This window comes from Corythoichthys intestinalis, chromosome 3 (genome assembly GCF_030265065.1).
Source record: "Corythoichthys intestinalis isolate RoL2023-P3 chromosome 3, ASM3026506v1, whole genome shotgun sequence".
Classification (NCBI taxonomy): domain Eukaryota; kingdom Metazoa; phylum Chordata; class Actinopteri; order Syngnathiformes; family Syngnathidae; genus Corythoichthys; species Corythoichthys intestinalis.
The window spans coordinates 60,461,652-60,486,879 of NC_080397.1; the positions used below are offsets into that span (position 1 = coordinate 60,461,652).

At 38.7% G+C, this 25,228-nt stretch overlaps 1 protein-coding gene across 4 annotated transcripts in view; it reads left to right on the forward strand.

Moving 5' to 3' along the window:
* The window catches only part of osbp2b (oxysterol binding protein 2b), a 131,519-nt gene that overhangs the window by 49,099 nt on the left and 57,192 nt on the right, over positions 1 to 25,228 (forward strand). The window contains exon 1 of one of the 4 annotated variants that reach the window (XM_057831285.1): positions 4,433 to 5,199. The exons of the other annotated variants lie outside the window; for them this stretch is intronic. Within the exon in view, the coding sequence (XP_057687268.1) occupies positions 5,121 to 5,199 (79 nt within the window). The 5' untranslated portion in view covers positions 4,433 to 5,120. Of the gene's footprint in view, positions 1 to 4,432; positions 5,200 to 25,228 lie in introns of those variants that run through there. 4 annotated transcript variants of the gene reach the window in all.

A 25,228-nucleotide genomic window follows, 5' to 3' on the forward strand; every position in this document is an offset into this window, starting at 1 on the left:
CTATTAGGGACAAACGCTGGCTTGTCCTTACTTAGCAACAGTAGCTAATGTCATGAATATTAATGAGCGGAAGTGACGTGTTGCTTGCAGTACGCCATTGTGTATATCCATCAGTACACCTGCCCCTCGTTATCGAAGTTAGCGCGGAACACCGGCGCTCTGAAAATAGAGCAAGGCTTTATTCTGGGCCCTCCTCCCCGCGCAAATTTAGTCAAATATCCAAGACGGCCGTCCACCGCTCACTTTCGCAAAATGCGGATCGGTATCGGATCGGCCGACACGGAAAAATTCCGATCCAGACTTCCGATCGAGTTTTTTTTTTTTTTTTGAAGTCCAGTTCGGGTTTTCCAGCGCACCGATATACATAATCCATTCCAGTTTTTGCTTCGGTTTCCCTAAAATCCGGTCCGCATTTTACGGCACACCTTCAACACACTACATTACCGTCTCCCAATTTACCGAGAGTCTTTATCTGTAAAAATGTTAGCTGTGTGGGATCATTTCACCTTAAAGGACAACAAAGACGAAGAGGCAGAGTGCAACATATGCCACAATAAAGTGAAGCGTGGTGGTAAAGCTGTAAGAGGTTTTAAGTAGGGCTGTCAAATGATTAAAATTTTTAATCGAGTTAATTACAGCTTAAAAATTAATTAATCGCAATTAATCGCAATTCAAACCATCTATAAAATATGTCATATTTTTCTGTAAATTATATATATATTCTGTAAAATAAATTGTTGGAATGGAAAGATAAGACACAAGATGGATATATACAGTGGGGAGAACAAGTTTTTGATACACTGCCATTGGGAAAGGCCATTGGCAGTGGGGAGAACAAGTATTTGATACACTGCCAATGGGCTTTCCCAATGGCAGTGTATCAAATACTTGTTCTCCCCACTGTACATTCAACATACGGTACATAAGGATTGTAGTGGGCATTTCACTCTACTGTCATTTAAATCTGTCTATGCTGTCCTCACTCCGAAGCGTCTACTTTTTCCAAAGCTAGACAACTAGTGAATGACGCCTTAATAATCAGACTTCTTCCTTTTTCATCTGATTTATTAATAAAATAGCTTCAAACCATTGTCCTCTTAAGATCGTCGTAAAACTACAAAAAAAAAAGTACACAAGCATTGCATTAGCAACAACGTTAGCTTAGCCCGTTATACAGGTTCACTAAACATAAACAAAAAGCGTCTCATACAAAAAATATAACATTTCGCTTACTAACATAATATGTACATTCTTTACAACAACCATACTTACGGACAAATCTTGTCCAAGGATCATATAAGCACAACATTACAACGTAGACGTCAGCCCGAGACGTCGTGCAGCCATATTGAACTGGCAAGAAAAAAATAAACCATGTCGCAAAGCGACCACAAGAGTTCGCTGTTAGACAGCACAAAAAGCCTTGCTGTGAAACTTACCAAAAGGCAGAATACTGTCTGAGCGGGACATGTGCGTTAATTGCGTCAAATATTTTAACGTGATTAATTTAAAAAATTAATTACCGCGCGTTAACGCGATAATTTTGACAGCCCTAGTTTTAATACAACCAACCTAATCATTGAAAACTAGGTGCGTTAGTAAACAGCCGCCATCTTAAAGTAGGAGACTTCCCTTGTAGGCTGTTGTAGTGAACCTTTCAAGCGAACCTAATTAACTTTTAATCTAAAATACTCCTAAATCGGCAAAATCTTGACTTGAATTTATCTTCAAAACAGTTTTAAAACTTTCACATGTCAATAGTAGACAGAAGGGAAATTATGGAATAACAAGAGCAATTTTAACAACTTTAACTCATTTGCTCCCAGAAACGTATAAATCCATTCTATTTCTAAATGCTTAACTGTCCCAAAAACGTATTTATACGTCTTTTGCGTTTTTTTGTACAAGAAGCATCAAGAACTTCCGATCTATCTCCGAAACAAAAAACAAGCCTCAAAACCAATTTTAAAGCAATAAAACTGGCCACTGGAGAGCAGTAGCGCATTTGTTATGACCCCACAACCCAATTCAAACAGTACAACTTTATTAGCGAAGTTAGCAGAACCCCTCCGCAGCTTGCTGCTCAGGTCCACGGCACGCTCGAGTGTCCTGCACGGAAACGCGCACGGCTAAACCAGTTCCCCCCCAGGAACATTAGTTCCCCAGGCGAACGAGACAGTGGTCACCACAAAAAAAAAAGACCAAAAAAAAAAATCCATCTTTACGAGACAGTCGGCAATGAGGGAAAAGTTTAACCGCTGTCGCAGCCACCAAACGTCATCTCTGTTAGGTAAGTGTGAATAAATTGTTACTTTGCCATCAAAAGCTCTATTTGGCTGGTTGTTCATGTTATTTTGTAAAAGAAAAACATTATTCAGATGTTTGGGGTGTCACTGAAGCAAAAAATAGCCGTGTTAAAGTCAAAGTTATGTTTGAAATTTTTGCGTTTACAAAAAGCTCATTTTCTCCGTTTTTTCATCAGAAATTGGAAAGTTGCTCAAACTAAGCTATTTTCTAATGCTGATTTCTATAGAATGGAAAAAGATATTAACTTACTTTTTTTTCTGCTGAAAGAAGAGAGTCTAATCTTTCTTTTGGTGGGTTCCATGTTTATATAGCAATAGAACAGAATTTTTTGTGTCAGTCAAAATCCAGTAAAATGGCCGGGAGCGAAGGGCCTTGCTCCGGTGAAAATGGCTGGGAGTGAATGAGTTAACAGTTGATTGGCAAAATTCGATGAATTGAATGTAGTTCAAAGCTGCTGATACAGAATGGGAACTTGAGTATTTTATTGACTGTTTTAAAATGTTAACTTGATACTGAAATAGTCGTTTATTTAAACCTGAGAGGCTTCTTATACAATTTTTGTAACTAATGCACGAAACATTAAAAGCATCTAATAGCTTGGGGGGTTTGTGGGATTTTCCACTGACAGTTTACAATATTATTTGCACGTTTTACTGACTGACTATGCCATTTCTGTTTGTCATTTATAATGTTTTGTAGAGCTGGGAATCTTTGGGCACCTAACGATTCGATTACGATTACGATTCAGAGGCTCCGATTCGATTATAAAACGATTATTGATGCACCCCCCTCCATTTTTTTCTTTTTTTCTTTTTTTTTTAAAAATGTTTTGTACATTAGTTCCAAAATTGTTCAAATATACTCTCATGCTAAACCACACTACTATTTCAGTATCAAGTTAACATATAGCAGTAAACAAATATACAAAAATAACATTAAATAAAAAACTCCAGTCCCCATTCTGTATCAGCAGCTTTAAACTACATTCAATTAATTTAATGTTGTGAATCAACCGTTAAAGTTGTTAAAATTGCTCCCGTTATTCCATAATTTCCCTTTTGTCTACTTTCGACATGTGAAAGTTTTAAAACTATTTTAAAGATAGATTCAAGTCAATATTTTACCGATTTAGGAGTATTTTAGATAAAAAGCTAATTAGGTTTGCTTGGAAGATTTGCTACAACAGCCTTGCAGGGACGTGTACTGCTTTAAGATGGCGGCCGTTTATAACGCCCGCATCTAGCTTTTTGTAGATGTGCTGCTAACACTACCAAATCTATATTGCATCTAGTCCTATATAAATGATATCCACCGTAACATTATATGGATGTACTTTGTAGCAGCTTTTCGACAGCAGTCAGGTATGTTTTTGTGTTTTTTTATCTCGTTGCATGAGTTGAACTAGAGCCGTGAGTTGAGCATTGGCATTACCCGAGGGGCCGGGTAATGAGAAGTATGATGTTTAGCTACTCTCACTCCGTTCCGTCCCGAAGACCGCGCGGCGCGCTGAGTGTTGTGTACTTCCGCTTTACTTCGGATATTTCACTAATCGGAATTTGGATGTTTGTGAATCGTTCTCGAATCTTCCACAGCCGAATCGCGAATAATCTAAGAATCGGAAATTTTGCACACCTCTAATGTTTTGTGTATGTCACTGAACAAACAGGTCAGTTTCTTGTTACCAACCATTGTGTGTTATTCAAACTCACCTAATTCAGCTGGCTAGTTGTTATCAAGAGTACTAAAACCCTTTTCAACATGAGTCTGACAACTAAGTAAGGAGGCTAAATAACTTTAAACTTTAATACATGCTCAGATAGGCCGGTATCGGTATCGGATCGGAAGTGCAAAAAAATATCCGTATTGGATCGGAAGTGCAAAAACCTGGATCGGGACATCCCTAGTTTTAGACACAGTAATCAAACTGGTCTTTCCTCATCTCTCAATGTATTCAAAGTCAAAGCCAGAGCCAACCCTACATACAGTGGGGAGAACAAGTATTTGATACACTGCCAATGGGTTTTCGCATTGGCAGTGTATCAAATACTTGTTCTCCCCACTGTATGCTTTGTCATATTTCCTCATCTTAGCTCTTCATATCTCCAGTGCTCTTTGCTGTGTTCTCTTTCTTGGTTCAAAAATACTGCGCACACTCTTAAAATGAGAGCACTTCTGCCACCCACTGAGTGAATGTGCAATTACACTTTATCCTAGTACGGCAAAAAAGTATGTTCCCGAGGTCACATTCGCCACCCCCGGCATCGCTCCACTACTTGAGAAACACCGGCCTAATCTGATACATCAGTTTCTTTTTGAACAGCATAGCCTAACTTAATACCATGCCATTTAGCTTTCCAGAAATAGCTGACTTTTGCTGTCAGCAGCAGACAAACAGTGATGGCGGGGAGGGCTGCGAGGGGAGCTATGCATTCTGATTTTAGTTGAGTAGATGACTGTTGGCCGGCTTGGTCAGTGCTGTCCCCACAATGCTTCAACTCCCTCCCTCCCTCACCAATCTGCACTGCATTGAGAGAAGCGCGTGGAGAGGAATTGAAAATGTGCAAAGCTTTGAGGATGCGTGTGGCGTGTGTGTTTCCGGAAACGGCTCAGGAGAGAGGATGGGAATGACTGGAAGGATGATCTGCATTCCTTCCCCACATCCTTGTGGTGGCACTGTGCGTATCTCCGCGAATATGCATGTGGCTCTGTGTACACTGCAATGCTGACTGGAAAAAGTGGCCGCCTCAGCCCCCCCGCTACTCTGCGATGCGTCTGGAGGAGCGCGGCGTGGAATCGGGTTCGCGCAGAGTGGGATGAAGGGCCGGAGATGCTGGGAGCCGAGAAGTGTCCGCTCCTTCTGCGCCTCGGGCTGCTTCAGTAAACTCAACCGGGGTCAGTACCGCTCTGGCCGGGAAACGCGGAGCTGTCACACTCCTCTCCATCTGTCAAACAAAAATACCTTCCGCATCATGCTATCCGAAGCAGTCATCCATCCATCTCGCTCTGGCATCCGACACTAAGGATGCTCGGAATTCACCAGAGTCCTACAATGCAGCAAATGCAGGTATATGCTGTAATTGCAAAAGATGCAGCCTGTCCTGCAATTTGCCCTTCTCACTGCATGCTGCGCTCAACGCTTTCCGTCTCGGATTGTTTTCACTCGTACTTCCTCGCTCTTCTTCGGGCCTGTTCCACTTTCCATTTGCATGTTTGGATGAGCTACAGGCTGCATGCTGGTGTAACACTTGTGTTTGCAGATTATTTCTAGATCATTGCTTTTTTTGATCACTTGTAAGAAAGTTCTGGATAGTTCACAATACCAATTCAGTTGCTATACTTTTCCTTTCCACTCTTTATATTTTACCATATATATCTGTTTCTAGCCCCTGGCAATGTTGGACAATGTTATGTTGAGCAGCTGTGCTCTTCCGCCCTGGGCTTTCTGCCTCAGCTAGCTGCTGTTTGTTCACTCAAATGAGTTTGACTTTGGCACCACAGATGGTATTGTATTAAGGATTTTTACCGTCAGCTTCAGCACTCCTCAATATTGAAAAGAACTCTAAACAATGAGTCATAGCCAATGTTTTCAGCATGAACATTAGTCATTGTGAATACTGTTGCCAGTGCATATAATGAAGTAAAGAATAAATTTTGCAAAGACCGCTACCAAATTTTAACAAGAGTTTTAGAAAATTGTGGAGCACTGCTTTTATGTTTGTGCGTCCGAGAACACAGGTCGCAGGTTCTCCAATTAGCAGAGTGTACTCTGTAGATAGCAATTAGCAGCCTTTAGTCAATATCCAGTCATACACCACAGGAGTTACAGTAAATCTGTCTTACTATGGAGTCAATTTTGATAGCTAAAAAATATCAATATCCACATTATGGATGCAACAATACTGTTTTATATTGAACCGTTCGATACGCCGTCTTCGAATATATGCGCAAAACATTCGATCTAGTGCTGCAACGATTAAGCGATTAACTCGAGTATTCGATTAGAAAAAAAGATTCGAATTAAATTTTGCTGCTTCGAGTATTCGTTTAGTTAAAGGGTATGTAACGGTAAAGGGGGTGTGAGACATCAATAGAACCGTTATATGCCAAGATAACAAATATTGATAAAGTTAACAAAAAAATCAATCACATTAATGAGAAATTATCGAAAATAGATTGAAAATGACAAACATTTCCGAAAGTGTTCCGGAAACAGCCGAATGGGGCGGGGACGTCACGACAAGTGAATGAAAGTTGAGGCGGAGCCAGGTGCCATTGTTTTTTATCGACGAGAGAGTAGCGTTCGGGTTTGTTTGACCAAAACATCACTAGAATGGTTCAAAACTGCTGTGCTATGTGGTGTACAAATAGCTATTTATCGGAATATAGTATCCATGAGTTCCTGAATGCGAAAAAAAAGCTGGACGATGCAGACAATGGGTAAAGTTCGTCCGTGCAAAGAGGGCTAATTTTCTAGACACAGCCTCCGGCACGGTTTTCTATGGTGCACATTTTCCACCTGAAAGCTTCTCGAACTATGGACAAGTGAAATCGGGTTTTGCTAAAAGATTGCTGCTCAAAGGAGATGCGGTACCGACCATACACGCGCAGCCACCTAAATGTCCCGAGATATCAAGAAAGAGGACGATGACTGGCAAAGGAGGCTAATGCTAAGCAAAGGAGGGGAGCAGCCAAGCTCGAAATGGCCAGAGTGAGTACTCTTTTATAATAAAAAAATATCACGCATTGGATACAGGACTGGACACGTATAAATTATCGCTCGTAAAATATATAGAACAAATCCTCTGATCCCATTCATATTTGTGTCTGTTGGCAGAGCGAAAAGCTATGATAGCGCAATAAATGATAATTATTCTATGCATTCCTTTATTTTGCAGTCACGGTGTATCAGCTTCACAAAAAGAAATGCAAAACAAATCATTGGTGTTTCCCACACGATCTGCTGCCGATGTTTCATCAGTGTCATTGCTCCCCTCAATGACAGTTTCATCACGCTGCATTGGCGTTCGTTTAGGCTCAAATTGGTAACCTAAAACACCGATTAAAGCTTCGTAACTCTCCTCGTCACCATTAGATGAACATTCGTTATGTCCTTCTACGTCGGATTCGTCGCTGAAACTAGAAACGAAATTGTCTGCCATCATCGCCGCCATTCAGTATTAAAGCACTGAGCCTTTTTCTTGTTGAAGAAACACCCCTCACTGTCAATTCTGAATTCTCTTTTATTGACAACGAGGGGTGTTTCTTCATGAGGGAACCTGGAATATGTGCAGGACGAACACAATGCATCAGCATAAACAGCTCAAAACACCCCTAATTCTCCCCTCACTAGAAGGAATTATATTGATGCAGACAGGCGCTGCCCCCCTAGTGGCCGGTGGCACTCTCTTCACTTGTCGTGACGTCGCGCACACAATCTGCCAGATCTCGGGCGCCGGTCGTTTTAGCTTGACAATCGAGCCAAATTTCTCTCATTTTCTTGTGTGTAATTACACGAAGTGGCATGATATGAATACAAAAGGCATGCGTTTATGGATAAATGATGGAATAGTAACATTTTCCCAGGCGTGTCACGTAAACAAGTGCGAGTGCGCCCTCACGTGGGCGTGAAAGCGCCACAAACTAAATGCATCCATTTCAAGATAAAAAAAGTCAATAATACAATTGAACATACACTGCCATAGGCAGAACGCGAACGTGGCCATAGCTATAAAGAGTTATTCAGATAACTATAGCATAAGAACATGCTAACAACTTTACAAAACCATCAGTGTCACTGCAAAACACCAAAATAAGATGTGAAATTATATCATAATGTGTTAATAATTCCACACATAAGTCGCTCCTGAGTATAAGTCGCACCCACAGCCAAAATATGAAAAAAACCGCGACTTATAGTCCGAAAAATACGGTACCTTGCAGCAACAATGAGTTGCTATGAACAAATGAGTTGTTAAAAAGGTTCAGCATTCACACTGCGCCAACCGGACTTTCCTCGTAGCTTTACGTGGACGAAAGGCGCACTCATTGATTGGACGTATAGAAAACGAAATACCTCCCTCCTCAGATAAATGATTGACAAGAAAATGTTGTTAGCAAACGTCTATTAGGGATACATAGGCTTGCAATTAAGATATAGAATAGCTGGCTACTCTTTTCTTTAGCAAGTGTTTTCAAAGCATAGCTGACTACACTAAACAGCCTAATCAATTAACGCCATTGATGAAATTCGAAAGAAACAATCAATGGACTGTCTATTTTGTTTTGGCAGCTCTTTGCCATTCATTTTCAACTGAAACACATTGCTTAGTTTCTGAAAAGTTGACTTATTTGCTGTGTCAAACAGCTTTGATTAGTGGCTTTACACACACTCTCATTACCTTGTGGAGAGCCAGGTGCTTACGTAACTAGCTTTCACCTCTCGTCTCCTCTCTCTCTCGACTTGTGATGTATGGAGCCAGTTAGCATTCACTGGCCAGAATTACACTCTGCTCCCTTGGAGGCCAAGCCCCTCATCTAGTGTGTGATGTCCTCTCTTTGTGTACACTCACATATTCCCTTTCTCCTTCACACCTCATGAACAGAAAGGTACCAAACCGTTGGGTGTGAAATACACAGAGGGAAAATGCATCTTTCACTAAATGCATCTTTTTACTGTTTGGACAAAAATGTTTTAACCATAGACATTATCACTATTGACGTGTCACTTCGTCGTTCTTTGCGCGACGCCTTATCAGAGGGGGCCGAGCTTCATTTAGTAATAGCCGAAGATGGCACACGCTCATGTCGGATTTCAGCTTAGATTTACTTACGATTGGATTTGACTGCGAAAGTTGTGCCGCATACAAACAGGAAGGATTGTCGCAGGAGTGATTTGTTTGGGGATTCAAGGTAAATTTTTTTCGTACCATGCATGCGTGATTGAAGCATTTATTCGCAGGAATTTTCTTCTTTGTTTACACATGGAGGCGGCTAATTTCGTAACTGACTAGCCTCATAGTTTTCTTTTAACCAAGAATCAAGACTGATTAACGTCCATATCTATGAAGAATTCAGGGATTTTAGCATTTATTCACAAGAATTTTTGCCAGAAAAGCTCCTTTTACGCCAGGAGGCTGCTAGCCTCATTTGCTAACATAGTAGCATTGTACTTAGACATATTTTTTTAAGCATTTATATACAAGAATTTTCACAACAAAAGCTCTGTTTACACCAGGCGGCTGCTAGCCTCATTCGCTAACATAGTAGCATTGTACTTCGTCAGTACCTATACGTAAAATCAAACTAAAACTAACTGCACGGTTTCTCTGCTTTTAACCAAGAATCGAAACTGTTTTACATCCATATCTAGGAAGAATTCGGGGATTTTAGCATTTATTCACAAGAATTTTTGCCAGAAAAGCTCCTTTTACGCCAGGAGGCCGCTAGCCTCATTCGCTAACATAGTAGCATTGTACTTAGACATATTTTTTTAAGCATTTATATACAAGAATTTTCACAACAAAAGCTCTGTTTACACCAGGCGGCTGCTAGCCTCATTCGCAAACATAGTAGCATTGTACTTCGTCAGTACCTATACGTAAAATAAAACTAAAACTAACTGCACGGTTTCTCTGCTTTTAACCAAAAATCGAGACTGTTTTACTTCCATATCTATGAAGAATTTGGGGATTTAAGCATCTATTCACAAGAATTTTTGCCAGAAAAGCTCCTTTTACGCCATGAGGCTACTAGCCTCATTCGCTAACAGAGTAGCATTGTACTTAGACATATTCACGTAAAATAAACACTAACTGCACGGTTTCTTTGCTTTTAACCAAGAATCAAGACTGTTTTACGTCAAAATCTAAGAAGAATTCGGGGACTATAGCATTTATTCACAAGAATTTTTGCCGGAAAAGCTCCTGTTATGCCAGGCGGCCGCTAGCCGCTAACAGTATGAAGTGTATAATTATAATAAAGGGCTATTCTCTTTTATAGTAAGTTGTGATTGTATATAGAATTGATTAATAATCTATTTACATATTATTTATAATTGATTCTGCATGTTTTCCTCAAGTATTAAGTTTATGATGTTAAATTGAGTGACTTATTAGCTGTTGAAAACTTGCAGTAAATTTAAAAAAAAAAAAAAAAAAGTTGCTATATTGGTCGAAAACTTATATGAGATGTCAAATATTGCTATTGATCCTGAAAATATAGGTGATTATCTCTGCATTTAGTGATTTTTGTGCATGTAGAGTAAAATCTGAGACTTTTATAGCCATTTACGTGGTGTTATACTTATATAAAAAATAATTAATCGGGATTATCCAAGGGAACGACTTTGAATTTTTTTATGCCGCTGCTCATGAAGACTCATATATGGCTAAGGTAGGTGCCTGTTTTGGTTTTAGGTCAGTAGCAGCTTTGGTTTTGTAAAGATTTGAAGTTTTTGAATTGGCCCCGTTTCCCGTGTCATGTCAATAGGTTAGGAAGTCTATGGTTTTAAAAATGTAATTAAAAACTAATGGCCTACCCTGTATTTAAGTAGACAAAATTTCCTGAACCTCTCGCGTCCCAAACACTAAATATTCAGTGTGCATTTCTGCTTTCTGGAATCTTCATTTTGTCGAACATGCTACACTTTTTTGTTTAAAGAGGGGCAATTACATTCCCCCAACAAGGTACTTGGTGTTCATTTGCTGTCACAGAGTGACATGTAAGCTATAGCCAGCGTTCCATTTATCTGACAGCTTCTCCTCAGGGACGAGCAAGTTGATCTCCGGTGGTAGGGCAACACTCTCCCAATTACACAGCAAGAAATGTTTCTCTAACTCTGTGCTTCTCAATTATTTTTTTCTTTGTATGACGTGTTGTCTCCTCACTAAACCTGAAGATGTTCAGATTTACAGACAGCAAACAAGGCACATGTGCTTTTTGAAGCTTTTTACTTCCATCTCTATTGACAATTTCTAAAGCTGTAACACACATATGGACACTCATGTTCAAAACGAAATGCATTTTAACAATAGAACACTTGACACAAAACAGTTGGTGTTCAAACATTCATCTAGTCTCATCAATATGTAAATTTAGTAGATTAAATTAGCCTAATTTGCCCCACAAAAGTCCGCTAGCACAAATGCTGCGAATGCTAATGTATTTACAATACTCATAACTAATCGCTCACACATAACTCCACAAACTGTAGCTGTAAATTTAATGACAACTGCATTAACAAACACACATTAGCTGAAACAACTTACAGCTTTATTTGTGCCAATCCAGAGCGCTGCTATCCTTTATCCATGTCAGGCGTCAGTCGAATCAGACCAAACTCTGCCACCAGAGGGCAGTGTATCATCCATCATTAAACAAAATACAATACTTTTGGACTTTTTGCATAGCCACCAGAGGGCAGTGTATCATCCATCATTAAACAAAATACAATACTTTTGGTCTTTTTGCATAGTTATTTTGAGAAATTTTTGACGGAAATTCGGGTTAGGTTGCCAGCATAGGAACGGAACTCGTTCATAACCCAGGGACTACCTGTATGTATGTTGAAAAAGGAATTTTTTTTTTTTTTTTGTTAATAACATGGTCACCACCTTGCTTGCTTGGGTAACGTTGAAAAATTTGCCTAATTTGCCTGACAAAAGACCGCTATCTTAAATGCTACAAATGCTAACGTATTTACAATTCTTATAGCAAATCGCTCACACATAACTCCACAAACTGTACCTGTAAACTTAATGACAAATGCATGCACAAACATATATTAGCTGAAACAACTTACAGCCTTATTTGGGCCAAACCAGAGCACAGCTATCCTTTATCCATGTCAGGCGTCTTAGTCTGGTTCTCAGTCATACAAGGCTACAATCCAGCCAGACCCAACGATGCCAGCAGAGCGGCAGTGTATCCTCCATCATTGAAAAAAATATACAGAACTTTTGGTCTTTTTGAGTAGGTATTTTGGGGTACTTAAAGGGATAATTCCGCCTTACGCGGAAATTTGGGTTATGTCGCCAGCGTAGTAACGGAACTCTTCCGTAACCCAGGGAACTACCTGTAGGTCAACTTACAATAAAGTATTTATTATTAGAGTATTAGCTCTTTTGCTATATTGTGGGGTTATTTTGCACTGAGCAACTTGGTATGCCACCTGATATGATGCTAACAGTGCTCGCTTGTTTACTGATGTCACACGGACAAAACAGGAAATTTGTCGGCAATATTCAGCATGTTTATTCAGCATGTGTTGCCCAACGACAGCCCCAAAACATCACTGCTCTAGAGGAGATCTGCATGGAGGAATGGGCCAAAATACCAGCAACAGTGTGTGAAAAGCTTGTGAAGAGTTACAGAAAACGAAAAGAAAAAGTTACAGATAAACTTTTGGTATTGACCAAATACTTATTTTCCACCTTGATTTGCAAATAAATTCTTTAAAAACCAAACAATTTAATTTTCTGTTTTGTTTTTTTTTTTTCAACATTCTGTCTCTCATGGTTGAGGTTTACCCATGTTGACAATTACAGGCCTCTCTAATATTTTCAAGTGGGAGAACTTGCACAATTAGTGGGTGCCTAAATACTTAATTACCCCACTGTATGCGTTTGGGACATTCCTACACATGACCCTCATGAGCATATAGATCATAAATGGACTGATGATGAACATTTCAGAAATTGTGTAATCTTTCCTTTGAGGAGCAGAATAGTGGTGGTGGTGGTGGAAGCGCATGTGGGGCGTTGTCCAAGGCTTCATTATATGTAGAGGGGAGGTTGTCTGCCCTTGAGGCATGACTTGTGTTGTAATTGGCTCAGAGCGTTGGTTCACGGTGCTACATTTTACACACCAGGGATGCTCATGAACACATCTTTTCAGGGTGTGAATTTAAATATAGAAAACACGCATGACTTCTATGAAAGTACCGCCTTTTGGCGATCAATGGAGATTCGTAGAAGTTACAGTTGGATTTCTAGCTTAAATTGGCGGTACATTTCCACCCCACCAAAACTGAAACTGATCAAATTTAACGTTAAATTAACACACTCTATTTTCAGATAAGCAGAACATTGTTTGATGGTAACGCCATTTCAAAAACGTCACGCCTACAACGTAGCATCGGTGGCTAAATTTGACATATTTTCAGTGCATGTTACATATATTGCACTTTCCGTGAATGTTATTGATCGGATGGCTTTACAGGGGACATGGGAAATTGTGAAGTGACCTGCCTTCACTTTTGCAACATAGTCATTAACTTTAAATATCAAAGAATCTCCACAGACCTTTGGTATAGTGCCCAACCATAGACCTCATTACCCATTGACATGACACTTCGTTATTCTTGGACCATAGGGGGCCGAGCTTGAAGCTTCATTTAGTAATAGTCAGCCGAAGACGGCACATGGTCATGTCAAAGCCGGGTTTAAGCTTGGATTTTTGAAGAACTACGAAAGCTGTACCACATACAAACAGGAACGATTGTCTCAGGAGTGATTTTTTTTCGAGGTTCAAGGTAAATATCATATTTTTCGTACCATTTTGAAACGTGAAAAAAATCAATGGGAGAATAGGAACCACCACATATATAGTGCCCTCCATAATTATTGGCACCCCTGAAAAAGATGTTTTTTTAGCTTCTAATTAGGGCTGTCAAACGATTAAAATTTTTAATCGAGTTAATTACAGCTTAAAAATTAATTAATCGTAATTAATCGCAATTAATCGCAATTCAAACCATCTCTAAAATATGCCATATTTTTATGTAAATTATTGTTGGAATGGAAAGATAAGACACATGACGGATATATACATACAACATACAGTACATCAGTACTGTATTTGTTTATTGTAACAATAAATCCACAAATGGCATTATTAACATTCTTTCTGTTAAAGTGATCCACGGATAGAAAGACTTGTAGTTCTTAAACGATAAATGTTATAGTTACAAGTTATAGTAATTTTATATTAAAACCTCTCTTCATGTTTTCGTTTTAATAAAATTTGTAAAATTTTCAATCAAAAGTAGAGTTAATATAATAATAAGAAGAATAAAAATAACAATAATAAAAAGTAAAGTGAAAAGTTTTACGTGTATTTTGCATAGCTAAATTGATATGGAATGCCAGTTTATTTAGCATTGTTGTTTAACTGTGTGTCAGAATAGGGCCTCATTACTATAGACTGAAGTGCTTTTCTTTTTGAGAACTTTTTTTTTTTTTTTTTTTTTGAGAGATAGGAATATTATTTTTGTTGTGCTTTCACTAAACGATACTTATGTTTGTTGTGAAGGAGAAGCTTATGCCAGTAAACGGCGCGCCTGTGTCCACTCGCCTTGACTGTAAAACATATACAGTGGGGAGAACAAGTATTTGATACACTGCCAAAACCCATTGGCAATGTATAAAATACTTGTTCTCCCCACTGTATCTGTACATATCTTACCCAAAATAAAACAAGAGACACATAATTGCCACTAAAAGAAAGAAAACTTACCGAAATATGTGTTGAGCACAAATAGCAATTTGCATTGCATTGTGAATACAGCATAAACGTCTCACAACTACTAATTCTCCCACGTTTAGAAGACATAACATGAGTATGGAACGGCGCTGCCCCCAAGCGGCCGGTGGCATTCTCTTCACTCTTAATGTCCATAAACGGCCTCATTGTAATGTTTGAGGCAATATGCCAGCGGGTGCGTTAATTGCGTCAAATATTTTAACGTGATTAATTTAAAAAATTAATTAACGCCCGTTAACGCGATAATTTTGATAGCCCTACTTCTAATATATCTATTTTTTATTCAAATAATATGGGACCTTAATGGAAAAAAGAGAAAAATCCAACCTTCAATACAAGTGCATTAATTCAGTGGGGGAAAAAATCCCACATAAAGAAAAAATTATTTGACATCAAATAATGTGTGTCACAATTATGAGCACCCCTGGTGTTAATACTCTGTACAACCCCCTTTTGCCAACAAAACAAGGTCTGGGGACTGAGATGGCCGTGGGAGGAGCTTGATTTTGTGTCTGGTGAACCATTTCTGTGTAGCTTTGGCCATATGTTTAGGGTCATTGTCTTGCTTTATTTCTATTTTTGTTTTATTTTCATTTATTTATTTTTATTCTGTGATTAAATGCGATCTTTTGTCTTGGTTTTTACGCTGTGTTGATTTAAATGTGATTTTTATGGTTTTCATGTGATGTAAAGCACTTTGAATTGCCTTGTGTTGAATTGTGCTATATAAATAAATTTGCCTTGCCTTGCCTTGCCTTGCCTTGCTGAAAGACCCAGTGACAACCCATCTTCAGCTTTCGGGCAGAGGACAACCGATTTTGATTTAAAATGTCCTGGTATTTCAAAGCATTCATGATGCCATGCACCCTAACAAGGTTCCCAGGGCCTTTGGAAGTGAAACAGCCCCACAGCATCAATGACCCACCCCCATACTTCACAGTGGGTATGAGGTGCTTTTCAGCATGCGCATCTTTCGTGGCACGCCAGACCCACTTAGAGTGTTTGTTGCCAAAAACCTCAGTCTTGGTCTCATCTGACCAAAGTTGAAGCCCCAATACCGCTTGGCGAAATCCAGACGTTTGCGTTTCTGATTTTGAGTGAGGAAAGGTTTTTTCTGTGCATGCCTCCCAAACAGCTTGCTGGCGTGTAGACAGCACCTCATACCCACTGTGACGTATGGGGGTGGGTCAGTGATGCTGTGGGGCTATTTCGCTTCCAAAGGCCCTGGGAACCTTGTTAGGGTGCATGGCATCATGAATGCCTTGAAATACCAGGACATTTTAAATGAAAATCTGTTGCCCTCTGCCCGAAAGCTGAAGATGTGTCGTCACTGGGTCTTTCAGCAAGACAATGACCCTAAACATATGGCCAAATCTACACAGAAATGGTTCACCAGACACAAAATCAAGCTCCTCCCATGGCCATCTCAGTTCCCAGACCTTGTTTTGTTGCCAAAAGGGGGTTGTACAAAGTATTAACACCAGGGGTGCTAATTGTGACACACATTATTTGATGTCAAATAATTATTTGATGTCAAATAATTTTTTTTCCCCCACTGAATGGATGCACTTGTATTGAAGGTTGGATTTTTCTCTTTTTTTCCATTAAGGTCCCATATTATTATAAAAAAGTATTAGAAGCTAAAAAACACATCTTTTTCAGGGGTGCCAATAATTATCGAGGGCACTGTATAAGCAAAATAGATGCGTAACTGCCCGTTTTTTTGCTCTTTTAACAAAGAATTGAGAGTTTCACGTCGATATCTATGGAAAAATTCATGGGTTTAAGCATTTATTCACAATAATTTTTGCCAGAAAAGCTCTGTTTACATCAGGCGGCCGCTAGCCTCATTCGCTAACAGAGTAGCATTGTACTTAGACATATTTACGTAAAATAAATGCTAAATGAACGTTTTTTTTTAGCTTTTAACCAAGGATCAAGACTGTTTTACACCCATATCTATGAAGAATTCGGGGATTTAAGCATTTATTCACAATAATTTTTGCCAGAAAAGCTCTGTTTACATCAGGTGGCCGCTAGCCTCATTCGCTAACAGAGTAGCATTGTACTTAGACATATTTACGTAAAATAAATGCTAAATGAACGTTTTTTTTGTTTACTTTTAACTAAGAATTAAGACTGTTTTACGTCCATATCTATGATAAATTCGGGGATTTAATTATTTATTCACAAGAACTTTCGCCAGAAAAGCTCTGTTTATGTCATGCTGCTAGTTTCATTCTCTAACAGACTAGTATTGAACTTAGACATATTTTCGTAAAATAAATAGTAAATGCACATTTTTTTAACTTCTAACCAAGAATCAAGACTGTTTTACATCCATTTATATGAAGAATTTGGGGATTTAAGCATTTTTCACAAGTATTTTTGCCAGAAAAGCTCTATTTACGTCAGGCGGCCGCTAGCCTCATTTGCTAACAAAGTAGCATTGAACTTAAACATATTTAAAATAAAAGCTAAATGCACGTTTTTTTTTTTTAGCTTTTAACCAAGAATCAAGACTGTTTTACTTCCATATCTATGAAGAATTCGGGGATTTAAGCATTTTTTTTTCACAAGAATTTTTACCAGAAAAGCTCTATTTACGTTAGGCGGCCGCTAGCCTCATTCACTACAACTATATAACTAACCGTACAACTGTATAATGACAATAAAGGGCTATTCTATTCTATATAAGTTGTGATTGCATATAGAATTTATTAATAATCTATTTATAAATTATTTATAATTGCTTCTCCATGTTTTCCTCAAGTATTAAGTTTCTGATGTGAAAAATGAGTGATTTATTAGCTGTTAAAACATTTTTAAGTTGCTATTTTGGGTGAAAACTTATATGATATGTTAAATATTGCTATTGATCCTGAAAATATAGGTCATTATCTCTGCATTTGGTGATTTTTGTGTATCTAATGCAAAATCTGAGAATTTTATAGCCATTTTAACTGTTGTTATACATATATAAAAAATAATCGGCATTTTATAAGGCAACGACTTTTCATATATGGCTAAGGTAGGTGCCTGTTTTGGTTTTAGGTCGGTAGCAGCTTTGGTTTTGAAAATATTTGAAGTTTTTGAAAATAGGCCCCCCACGGATCGGCCCCGTTTCCCGTGTCATGTCAATAGGTTATGAAGTCTATGGCCCAACTCGCAAATGCCTCCTGTGTTTTGGGAAGGGGAATTGGTTCAGCAGGCGCTGCTACTATAAACGGTTCCTGTGTTAACAAACATGCTTGTAGACATGTGACAGTTTATTTTAAGTGGCATTGCTGAGAGCTGCTAAACTCGCTGGCAGATTGAGGTTGAGTCAGAGCTTCGCTGCAGCAAATGTAGTTGCAGCTTCAAAACTCCCCAATGCTGTGTTTCTTATATTGATTATACCTCTGGGCCGCTATTGACACAATGCTTGTTAGCACTGTGTATTTTATGAGGCTGAATGAAAACCGGCAGACGTGAGTAGGGACTTGGGAGTCAAAGATTTAGTAACAATGTTATTGTAAAGTTGCACACTTCATTTATGAGCTGTGCCAAAAAAAATACACAGTATTGCAACAATAGTAAACCTTTTGTCATTATAATATAGACAAATTTCTCCCTCATGGGCATTAATGAATGCTTATGACAGATGTCAATAATTATCATCCGGCAAATTATGTCACTGACTCCATTTATGTCCAGCCCGGATCTTTTACATCCATTCAAAAGTGAGATCATTTCCAGGATGACACAGAATGGCATATGTCATAAGCATTCATTAATGCTCATGGCAGCGATGTGTCATAATTACGATGGTCTTATGGCAGTTTTATAGCGCCACTGTCAAATAAAGTGTTATCAAATATCATAACTAGCAATTAATGAAACAACTAGAACAGTAACTGAAGAAATAATTAGTGCAGAACATGAATTTTGATATTTACATCTGTAGCGCTGCAATACATACTAGGAGGCATGTTGTATGACAACATTGTTGACAGCAGGTGGCAGCATAGGTCAACTGTCTCCCCCTAAGGGAGCAGTGATGGCCAAATGAAGCTTCTTTAGTGAAAGTTTTCAACAGCAAATAAATCACTGAATTTTCACATCAGAAACTTAATACTTGAGGAAAGCATGCAGAATCATCTTTAATTTTACTCAACAAAAGCAAAATTTGCATTTTTCTCTATACAATCACAACTTATATAGGTGAAGTCCGCTATTGTGTTGAGATTCAAAATCCAACATAGCGGCCGTCACGAAACAAAGAGCTTTTTAAGTTGAAATTTCTTGTAAATAAATGATTAAATGACAGAATTTCTTAAAGTATGAACGTAAAACAGTCTAGATTTTTGGTTAAAAGCAACAACAACAACAAAAAACGGGAAGTTATCGTTCATTTTACGTAAATATTTCACGCCGAAGTTACGGTAATGTGTAATCCAACATGGCCGCCGTCACAAAACAAAGAGATTTTTAAATTGAGAAGTACTTTTAACGAGGACTGCAGCTATCGAATATTTTCGTAATTGAGTAATCGACTGAAAATTCTATCGATTAATCGCGTAATCGGATAAAACAAATATATTTTTAGGTGAAGAGCAATTATAAATATACATGAGAAAACAAGACATTTCATCTAATCTTGAACCATTTTCAGTCAATGTCTTTATTTTCGATGTATATTGTTGAAAACAGCCAACAATTGCATCTCAGATGTAACTAGAATAATAAAAAGACTAATTCACTGCTTTCACTCAAAAAACTTTGAGTTCTTATTTAAAAAAAATATATATATGTATATATATATATATATATATATATATATATATATATATATATATATATTACCTAAAAATGCCGTTACGCTTGATAACACACATCACTTAAAAGTTAGGACTTTTCCCACGTGTTTCCATTGAATTTCGATTTGTGTCAAGCCATTTTCAAGTTCTAGTTAAGTTTTAAGTTAGTCTAAACTGTAAGTCCTGATAGGATTTTGAGTTTTTGCAGTGTTCAAAATAAATGCTATGCTGTATTGGAGCACATTAGGGACCAGTGCTACTTGGTGTTTTATCCAGCAATGACTACTGAGCTAAAATTGATAGTTAGCATTATTAAGTTTTTATTTTACACTCTCATCACTCCACAATGCTATGTTATGTTAAAGCCTGTATGTAAGACATGTTAGCCACGCATCGACAGTGGTCATAATTAATAGAAACCTAGCCCTCTGCAGGGCTAACGTTACGTGAGCTAGTAGTGACAGTAACGTTAATCTTATTTATTAGCGCTTAGCGCTCTTTATTAGCGCTTAGCGCTCTACTGCTTTAAGATGGCGGCTGTATACTAACGCTGCCCAGACGCGGCCGAGGCTGTCATTATGCATCTAGTTCAACATACATGGGATCTCTATGAGACACATCAGACGCTACCTGCTACCAACGTAGCATCGTGCGGACTAGTATTTAGCAACGTCGGCGTAGTTTGTAGCAGCAGTAAGGTTTTTTTTTTTTTTTTCCCTCCCCGCACGTGACATTAGTGCGTTGTCCCACATTAAAAGTAGTCCGAGCAAAACGTGATGCTTAGAGCTGTCAAAATAAACGATTACTCGAGGTGAATAAAATTACTCGGATCAGTTTTTAAACTCGAGTTGCTCGAGTATTCGTTTCAGCTCTACTTGTAACTACCGTATTTTTCGGACTACAAGTTGCTCCTGAGTATAGGTCAATCCAGCCATAAAATGCCCAACGAAGAGAAAAAAAACATATACAAGTCGCACCGGAGTATAAGTCGAATTTTGGGGGGAAATTTACTTGATAAAATCCAACACATAGAACAGGCATGTCATCTTGAAAGGCAATTTAATATAAAAATACAATAGAGAACAACATGCTAAATAAATGTACAGTGTATGAACAACGAAATGTGAATATACTGTCCTACGTTACGGCTCGGTCCTGGCTATACAGCGAACTCCCAAAAGACAATGCTGGACGTCAGTATAATTTGCTGAATTAATTTGGTCCTCGATAGAAAACAGTTTTGCATCAACGTAAATAAATGATAATTAGGTACTATTAGTAATAAGTAACAGGTTAGCATGCGTTCGCTATTATTAGCACATCGTTCAAACAACCACACAACTGGCTCTAAGTGTCCGATCGCGGGTGGAAAACACACAACAACAACAGAAAAGATGATACACGCAGGCGTTGCCTCTGTAGAGATGATATAAAAGCATAAACAATGAAAGTAGGTTCGCAGCCGTCTATTCTCTCTCGCTAACTCGCCCACTCACTTACTCACTCAGAGCTATGTAGCTGTCTGTCTTCTTCTGGCGTGTGAGCACTCTTCTTCACGTAAACAAGTGCGAATGCGCCCTCATGTGGGCGTGAAAGCGCCATAAACTAAATGCATCCATTTCAAGATAAAAAAGTCAATAATACAATTGAACATACACTGCCAAAGGCAGAACGCGAACGTGGCCATAGCTATAAAGAGTTATTCAGATAACTATAGCATAAGAACATGCTAACAACTTTACAAAACCATCAGCGTCACTGCAAAACACCAAAATAACATGTGAAATTATATCATAATGTGTTAATAATTCCACACATGTCGCTCCCGAGTATAAGTCGCACCCCCAGCCAAAATATGAAAAAAAAACGCGACTTATAGTCCGAAAAATACGATAAATGCTTAAATCGCGGAATTATACTAATTTTATCCATTGATTTTTTTTTTTTTTTTTTTCACGTTTCAAAGTGCATGCATGGTGCTATTTGATATAATAATTACCTTGAGTCCTCGACCAAATCACTCTTGAAACACTCCTGCCTGTATGTATGCAGTAAAACCTTCGTCCTGTTTCCAACTAAATCCGGCGTTAGAACGCAGCATCTGTTTATCACAGTGAAAGCCAACTCAATATTCTCCCTGGGTCGGCCCCCTACGGGAAAGCGTGGTGCAATGTCTGTGGGAGCTGTCATGTCTGATGGTGGAGTTTATGGATAAATTAAACTGTGTAGTGAGACAACAGTATGTAAACACCGGGTGGGAATTTCGGCTAATTTCCTTGCCGACTTGTCTCAGATTTTATTTGCGACTAGTCTATAAGCAAGAAATTTAATAAACTTATAAAATAAAAAGTTTAAAATGCAAAGGTTTTGTGCATTTACGATATATTTTAGCCCAAACATTCAGAACAAGTTGCTTATTTATATTCTACTGATGTAACAAAAACTGACCATAGTAACTGAAGAAATAATTAGCACAGAACATGAATTGTGATTGTTATTTACATCTGTAGCGCTGCAATGCATGCTAGGAGGCATGATGATCGACAACAGTGTTGACAGCAGATGGCGGCATAGGTCAACTGTCTCCCCCAAGGGAGCAGTGATGCCTAAATGAAGCTTCTTGAAGCAGTGAAGCTTTGCAGCTTATTGGTTCACAGTGCTTCATTTGGTCTTATGAATCTTATGATGCCGCTTTCAAATAAAGTGTTAGCAGTTAATATATTTTGGTGTAAATATCCCATATATCCCATAATGCAGTGAGGACAGCTGCGGCTTATCGTCCAGTGCGGCTTATCTATGAACCAGTGCTGTAAAATGTATCGCGTTAACGGGCGGCAATTAATTTTTTAAAATGAATCACGTTAAAATATTTGACGCATTTAACGCATGCGCGGAATGACCTGCTCATGCATTGCCTCAAACAGATTACAATGACGCCGTTTTTTGCACACTGAGAGCTAAGAGGCAGAGAAAGGCGAGTGGTCACAGGCGTTCATTGGACCGCGGCGTTTATTGGCATAAGCTTCGGCAACTCCTTCACAACAAACATAAGTATCATTTAGTGAAAGCACAACAAAAATAATATTCCTACCTCCCAAAAAAAATAATGTTCACAAAAAGAAAAGTGCTTGAATCTGTATTAATGAGGCCCTATTCTCACACAGTTAAACAACAGTGCAAAGAGAACTGGCATTCCCATTCAAAAAGCTATGCAAAATACACATAGAACTCACTCAGACTTTGGTCATACTCTATTCAAACATTTCGTTTAGTTCAACAAATACACTGGATGGCAATATTTAGTCACAATAGACAAACTATCAGGGGTCTCGTACGTTGTGAAGCCAGCACTCAAATGAACGTAAGGTACAATGAACCCGCAGTTGTTGAAATTCGCCTCCCCAGACAAGCTGCACGGAAACAGCGACAGCTGAACAAAGTGCCGCTCTGCCGATGATCTCTGATATTAACCCTTTGTACTGACTCCATGTTCCAAAAGTTTGAAAAAGACTCGCCGAAAGCAGGTTGACAATTTATTCGTTGACAATGATCAAAAACAAGGCAAAAACAGACGACGGAGGGACAATTCTGGATCCAATACAAGGCTACATGTTTCCGAGCAGCAAAATCTGTCTTATCTCAGTGTCCAGTGTTTTTAAGTCCGTGGGTCGGCCGGAGGTGTGTCCAGGAGTTGCTTTGGGATCATCCCTCTCTGGACGGTTTCGGGCTGTTTAGGTTCATGCGTGGATGGGATTTGGTTGCCACAGCGACCGAGACTGGTCTTGACGTCACAAGCGCCTGCTATCAACTTTATTATCCGGGCTGGCACTACTTGTTTTAGGACAAAGCGCGCTGGTCTTTGTCCTTGTTCGTTTGTCGGGAGGACTGATTGCCAGAGTTTGGTGCGTCAATCTTGCTCGTGGCGCACACGTTTTGGGCTTCTGTGATAAGATGGCGTTGTGTATCTATTCTGTTTTTTTAAACGGTGTGCTATTTATTTTACATTAGGCGTGTTAGAGTAGTGCAGTCCTACAGTGAATATGAGAAATGATACTATTCCCTGATCGATTATATTACGTGTGTTCGAGTAATGCAAACAGTTAGACGGTGCCTACGAGAAACGATACCATTTTTCCTTTTCCCCCTCATGAGCGCCGATAAGGTGATTCACTTTACTGTGTTCAAGGACACTGAGTGGAGTCTGCCTAAACTATAGTTAAATGAATGTGTTATACTAATGCAAACAATTATATGGTGTGTGCGAGAACGGTACCTTTTCCCTTCACAGTAAAATAGGAAACGACGACGTCAGTCGAGGGACAAAACCCACTCATTGGCTTGATTTCTAAGCCATTGACACTTTGTGGTGTATTTCAATCACTACCTTACGTAATTAAAGACACTGTGGAAGAACGGCAGGGAGCCGTTTACTAGTTTTTTTGATTGAAAATTTTACAAATTTTAGTAAAACGAAAACATTAGGAGGGGTTTTAATATAAAATTAGTATAACTTGTAGTTCTTAAAAGATAAATGTTAGTACAAGTCTTTCTAGCCGTGGATCCCTTTAACAGAAAGAATGTTAATAATGTTAATGCCATCTTGTTTTTTTGTTATAATAAACAAATACAGTACTCATGTACAGTATGTTGAAAGTATATATCCGTCTTGTCTTATTTTTCCATTCAAACAATACTTAACAGAAAAATACGGCATATTTTCGAGATGGTTTGAATTGCAATTAATTACAATTGATTAATTTTTTAGCTGTGATTAACTCGACTAATTTATTCATAGTATGAACAAATGCCGTTTTCGCGTCAAATTTGGTGGTTGGCGGCTCATAGGTACAGTTGTGGTCAAAAGTTTACATACACTTGTGAAGAACATAATGTCATGGCTCTCTTGAGTTTCCAGTTATTTCTACAACTCTGATTTTTCTCTGATAGAGCGATTGGAACAGATACTTCTTTGTCACAAAAAACATTCATGAAGTTTGGTTCTTTTATGACTTTATGATGGGTGAACAGAAAAAAAGTGATCAAATCTGCTGGGTCAAAAATATACATACAGCAGCGCTAATATTTGGTAACATGTCCCTTGGCCATTTTCACGTCAATTAGGCGCTTTTGGTAGCCATCCGCAAGCTTCTGGCAAGCTTCTGGTTGAATCTTTGACCACTCCTCTTGACAGAATTGGTGCAGTTCAGTTAAATTTGATGGCTTTCTGACATGGACTTGTTTCTTCAGCATTGTCCACAAGTTCTCAATGGGGTTTTGGGAAGGCCATTCGAAAACCTTAATTCTAGCCTGATTTAGCCATTCCATTACCACTTTTGATGTGTGTTTGGGGTCATTGTCCTGTTGGAAGACCCAACTGCGCCCAAGACCCAATCTTCGGGCTGATGACGTTAGGTTATCTTGAAGAATTTGAAGGTAATCCTCCTTCTTCATTATCCCATTTACTCTCTGTAAAGCACCAGTTCCATTGGCAGCAAAACAGCCCCACAGCATAATACTACCACCACCGTGCTTGACGGTAGGCATGGTGTACTTAGGGTTAAAGGCCTCACCTTTTCTCCTCC